The following is a 6,000-nucleotide window of genomic DNA, read 5'->3' on the forward strand; positions in this document are numbered from 1 at the left end:
TGTACCAGCCCGAATTGCATTTCAGGATAGATGGAGCCAGGCAATGATCTAGAGGATATATGAACATTGCACCCATCTGGGAAACTGAGAGGATCAGCCAAAATCAAACTCTAGGTTTCAGCAGATGACTCACATCCACAGAGGTCCTGCATGCCTGGCACTCTCATGACTGCATCCTTCATCACTCAGACTGCAGGAGAATCATGGGCCAGGACGCTGCGATGGTCTTGTTTTAAGAGCCAGGTTCTGGAAACCAGCAGCCCCCAAATTACTGACCTTGCTGTGAAGTTTTACTGTGTGGCCTTGCACAAGTTTCTCAGTTTCCCTGGGACACGCTTATCCCAGCCGGCTGCATGAGAAAATTGTTGTCATCTACATTAACAGCAGACTGTGGAATACAAAGATTACCTGGAGCTGTAAATGCAACACAGATAAAATACATACACGGATTGAATACCTCAGCCTTGGATTATTGTTGTCAGGAAGGGTCTGCTCTGCAGGCTTTCCGATTTTAATAAGATGTACGCACACTGTAGCATGACCCTTGCTGTAAGGACTGCAATTTGTTATAGCTAAAAATGTACACACTTCATAAATAGCTGCCATACAGAGAACTGTAGGATCAAAGAAGCATTTGGACTGAAAAAGCCCTCCCAGACCATCAAGTCCAATCATTCCCCTGGCACTGCCAAGGCCACCACTAACCTCTGTCTTCAAGTGTCACATCCACGTGGCTTTTGAATATATCATAGGGGAAAATAACTAATATAACTGTCTATAAATAAAATATATATTGTAATGTTCCTCATAACATTTTACATTAAACTTGATTGCAGTGTAAAAATGAAGAATGGTACACCAACAGATATTCCCATACCTGTAGAGTAATCCATTAAACCTGCTGATGTTATCCAGGGCTAATACTGACCGAAATCTGCCTTCTCAATTTGAGACAAAAATGTTCAGAGTAAGAGGAAAGCAGTGGGTGACACTCAGAATTAAAGCAGTGCAATGTTTCTTACCTGGTAAATCCATGCTTATTCCATTACAACAGACTTTCTTTTTTCATTAAAACCTTTGCCTCAAGATCTGACCTGGGGGCTAGCTGTGCTAGTCCATGGCTACCCGCAGGATGACACTCCTTTTTTTTTGCCTTGGAATTCACACTGCTCCCTAAACCACAGCAGCTGCTGCTGGCCCGACCTACCACAACCTTTTCCACAAGTTCCATCACCATTTTTCCTCATTCTCCCAATACTTATGTGCCAGAAACAAATCCACATTCTATTTTTATCCAGTTTGCTTTCAGTAATGAAATCAATACCTGGAATTCAGAACAAATGCAATTGTAACAGTTAAAGTGGATAACCTTGTTAAAAGGATGCATTTCGCTGTTACCAAACACTCAGAGAACTCAGCTGGCAGCACAGCAACCCTCAGGGAGGTCTGTACCAAACAAAGTTTGGTCTCCAAATCAAGATGCAAAGTCTGCATCAAACATGTTTCTCCTAAAATCTTTTGTGCAGCAATAGATTAATAAATCATGCAAACAGCATGATATACAAATGACAACTCCATGCTCTATGACTACTTTCACTTTCTGACTTAAAGGGCTTATCTTGCACTTGAGTGTTCCCAAACCTACTGCTTCCATTGTTTAACTAATAATTCATACTGACTTTTAGACTCTCTATTTGCTCAGAAATTCTTATTCCTTTGAAGCCAACTCCAGCAATTCCCAACCTCCACATTTAACTTCTTTGTATTTCTTCTTGGAAGGTTTATTGACGAAGAAGAAACCTAGTGCAGGTTAAAAAAGAGTGGGTAATGCTCAGGGGATATTACTCTGCTGCCTCGTAGGTGGCATAAGAAAGGTGTCATTTGGGATTTCAGTCAGCAGGGAGATAAACACTGTCATCATGAGACATTAAATAAAACATGAAAACCCACAGAGACATTCAAGAGAAAAAGATGCATCACATTTACAGCCAAATCACGCTGATACAATGCATAGCATACTCCTAAAAATAGCAGATTTATCTGTTTGGACCTGGATCTTGGGCATCTAAAGTAGAAACAGGAGGACTTCAATATTAACTTTATTTGCAGAAGGGGGAGAAGGGGAAGAGGGTTTCTCTGAAGATATGCACTATGGGGCCACTCACAACAAACCTCTCTGGCTTTTGCTCTGCCCCACCAAGGACAGCAAAGACTGCAACAGCTCAGTTTAGAGAAATACAAGGGGCTTCTTTTTGCATGGCACACATCAGTCAATCCACAGGTAACAAAGAGCTGGCAGCTTCTCCATCACACTGCCAGCTTCCAGCAACTACTAGAAAAAAAAATCATTATGTCTCGATGACTGGTGTTGACCCCAGTACTACAAGTCACAAAGGGAAGAATAATCACTCATGCCAACCTTTTTTCTTCTGACAAAAACCAGGAAAGAATAAAAAGTTATGAAACAAAAGAGAAAAATTTATTAATGCCCAAGACAAGATGTCTTGAATTAAAAGCACTTTTAATCATTTTACCTCTACCTAACTGCTGTTTGAAACTGTATTGCAAAATGGCAGCATAAAAAGAGGGAATCATAAGTTGTTTTATTATTCCACATTGCTAATATTCTACCCTTTAAAAGCTTTTAAAGCTGTTTTCAGCCAAATAGACATTTTTTCTGTATTGTATTCTGACAAAAAACTACAAGACATAATATCCAACCCACAAAAGGTCACCAAATACTGTTTTTAGATCTGAAATATTTCCCTGTTTTAATCAAAAGAACACTTTATTTGCATTTGCTTCTTTATTAATGTTATGCAATTCCTTCATTTCTACTTCAATGAGATCAGAGAAGAGATCTGTGTACTTTTCCCTTAGGATTCTTACAAGCAGGGAAGTAATCAATTGTCCACAAATGAAAACAGGAGGTTTGATCAAGTACCATTCATTCTATAATCAGACTTCTCTTTTTGTAAGCAGATTTCACCATAAATTTGCTTCCTAAACTTCAGCATGTCTTCCACATCTTTGTAGGTGAGCATTTCTTCAACAGACAGAAGCTGAAAGCCACTCAGTTTGAAAGCTGACTTGTGCTGCACAGAATTCAGCATGTTCAGTGACATCCTAACTGATTCACTCAGAGTAGAACAAACAGGGAAAATCCTGGCAGTCCACAGCCCCAAATGTGTGTCCTCACTGGAGAAGAGCTGGTCTGAAGCCTCTAGGCTCCAAAGGTCAAGGCATTCTGGCAAGCTGACTCCAAAAAACTGGAGGAAGTGTATATCCGACATCAATTTCACACCCTTTTTCAAGTCGTCGCCTACACCGAACACCATGGTGACATACTCCACTCGATCAGTCATTTTCACACTTACTGAACTCAGGAAGCAGCCTGAGGGTAGGTTTACATTGAAATTTATGTAGGATCCACTAACAATGCTGCCTTCCCCTACTGAGACTTCAGGCCCAATTCTGGAGTATTCAATGACAGAGCCAGGCCCTATTACACACCCGGGCTCAAGGATGCTCTGGATGATGCTCAACTGATCCAAGGTCTTGGCTGAGTCGGGGAAGATGCTAAAAGCCACAGGCTGCAAGCCAAGCTCAAATCTCAGTTTGCTCTCAGCAGTAAAATGAAACAAATACTCCTGAGTAGTCCCGATGTGGTAGAACTGGGAGTTGTTGAGGACTATGACATTTAGGGCGGTGCCTTGCAGGAGCGAGTACAGCTGCTGCCGCACTGCCACCAACCCTGAGTCCTCCTTGGAGACGTTACTTGTGTTTTTGGTGTAATCTGGAGTGGCACCAGGCCCCAGGGCCTGGAGAAAGTCACCATATGCATCTATTTCACAGCCAAGAGTGCCCATCTGCTTGTAGAACCCCAGTAGCTGCTGGGCAGTGCTGTGGTCCATGTAGAATACACTGTCTGTGTACACACACTCCGAGGCCATGGCCGAGTCTCCGCAGTTCCCAGGGGAGCTGAGCTGAGGGCGATCCCCCCTCACACACACTGCACCACTCTGCTGCATGGTCTCCACATCAGGCTTGTGCAGGAAACGATAGCATGATCCATATTCCAGTCCTCCCTTTCCTGAAAAGCTGGACGGATCTAGCACAAACACCCCGTGCGTAGTCCCGACTGCCAGATCTGACGGGTGAGCCAGGGCAGTAAAGCCAGGTTTATCAAAGGTGATGGTTTCTGTGACTCCAGTGCTGTACAGCTCTATGTCATCCGAGCACGTGACGAGGACTCCTGGTTTCATGCGACGGGGGAAGTCGATGTACATGGCCAGTTTCAGCTCCAGCATCTGGTACACGGGCTCGCCCAGCGGCAGGGCTGTGAAGATCTTGCCCAGGGCACTTGCACTTGGCAAACGCTGGCTGTTACCACCTGGAAAAAGACTCTTTTAGTTCCACAGAGACACTGTACTTAAGTGAGCCAAAAACTAAACCTAGGCAGCTATTTCACAGGTACACAAAAGCGTTAACAACTTCTCAGCTCGGTTATACACCAAGTCTCAAAGCACACCTGACCTTATGTCCAATACCCCGCCTGCCTTATTTAGCTCATATTAAAACTGTGATTGATTTTGTTACCTTTTTTTTCAGAGCTATCTGTTGCTGAAGTGACAAAAGCAAACATTACTCGCTTTTTGTTTGGAGGAGAACCACCACATTCCTGATGGGAATTTTAAGCCAGTCATGAGTCAAAAAGGCGAAGGTTTGGTCACAACACTTGTTATCACTTGGTTTCTTTCTCCTCTGCAGCACTGATGTTCTCCCACATCTGGAAGTGGCCTGACTCAGTGGATAAGAAGGCAAGTATTCAGCCTGCCCAGAGGCATGAGGAGCCCAAGGTCCCTTGAGAGAGGGTTGTGTTCCTTAAATGGATGTTTCAAGGCAGAAATTTAAATCACACCTGTGAATCACATCTTTCTCACTGACTAACTTTAGTGCTGAGAAGAAATGATGAAGTGACAGTAACATCTGGGAAGCACCAACCTAATTTCAAATTATCAGACACATGGGTTATTTTAATCAGGGAACTCAGCTGGAGTTTTGGAACTCCAGCTCCTCTGCCACTTTATTATTTTAAGAAAGATCAAAATAAAAGGCATCACTTTAGAGCAAAATATATAAAACTGAATTTACCAGAATGGATTAGCAGCACAGTGAAGGAAGTCCACTGATCACCATACTGCTCTTCCAAGCACCGAAGAGCATGAAGAGTTGATCCACCATTTCCTAAAGGAAAAGTATTTTAGCGTATGTGAGAAGAGCTCCAGTAACACCTGTTCTGACAGGTGAGGTGTACTGGTGCCCAGCCAGAGAGATGGGCTAGTCTTTCTACCATATCATGGTTGATAAGATCACACACAGAAGCTGATGGACAGTCCCTCTGGAAGCCTGTGCTCTCTGAGGGGATGGCATCCTGAGCAGACAGCTCCAGGGAAATCTCTGTGATTTCCTCTCCCAGTCACCTCTGCACAGCCCCACCATCTGAAGCATTTAATCAATCAAATAGGCCGTAACTCAGCCACAAAAACCAGCTCCTGTAAGAAACAAGTCACATAAAAGCCTACTAATGGATTCAAGGCAGTGTTCAGAAGTACTCCTGACATTTACAGTATGGAAATAAGAAACGTTTGAGATCTGAGGTAATGGTTTGGTATATTTTATGAGCTTCTGCAACTTAAAACTGCCAGATTCCTGAGAATTAACCTCTGCGTATTACTCTACACCGCAGATAATACTGAGATTACTTTATTTGTACATCAAAGAGAACAAGAATTAAGACTTACAGGATGGTATTATGAGCAGTGAGACCAGTTTTACATCACCACTGGGTAGTGTACTAAAACATAATCAGACTGTTTAAATAACCAGGTCAAGGTAAGTATGACTGTGCAACACACGAGTTAGTGCTACCCCACACCCACAGGACACGCTCCGAGGAGCGGCACAGCCCGTTCCCCAGCACCGCCACGGCTCCACGCG

General features: G+C 43.3%; 1 protein-coding gene across 1 annotated transcript; it reads right to left on the bottom strand.

Moving 5' to 3' along the window:
- Positions 1-2,457: 2,457 nt before the first annotated feature.
- On the bottom strand, positions 2,458-5,994 carry FPGT (fucose-1-phosphate guanylyltransferase). The gene is made up of 2 exons (XM_005429159.3): positions 5,155-5,994; positions 2,458-4,393 (listed from the first exon to the last, which is right to left on the bottom strand). Exon 2 carries the CDS (start codon positions 4,308-4,310, stop codon positions 2,937-2,939), a length of 1,374 nt encoding a protein of 457 aa, XP_005429216.3. The 5' UTR covers positions 4,311-4,393; positions 5,155-5,994; the 3' UTR covers positions 2,458-2,936.
- Between the last annotated feature and the right edge of the window lie 6 nt (positions 5,995-6,000).

Source organism: Geospiza fortis, unplaced genomic scaffold (assembly GCF_000277835.1).
Source record: "Geospiza fortis unplaced genomic scaffold, GeoFor_1.0 scaffold496, whole genome shotgun sequence".
Taxonomy (NCBI): domain Eukaryota; kingdom Metazoa; phylum Chordata; class Aves; order Passeriformes; family Thraupidae; genus Geospiza; species Geospiza fortis.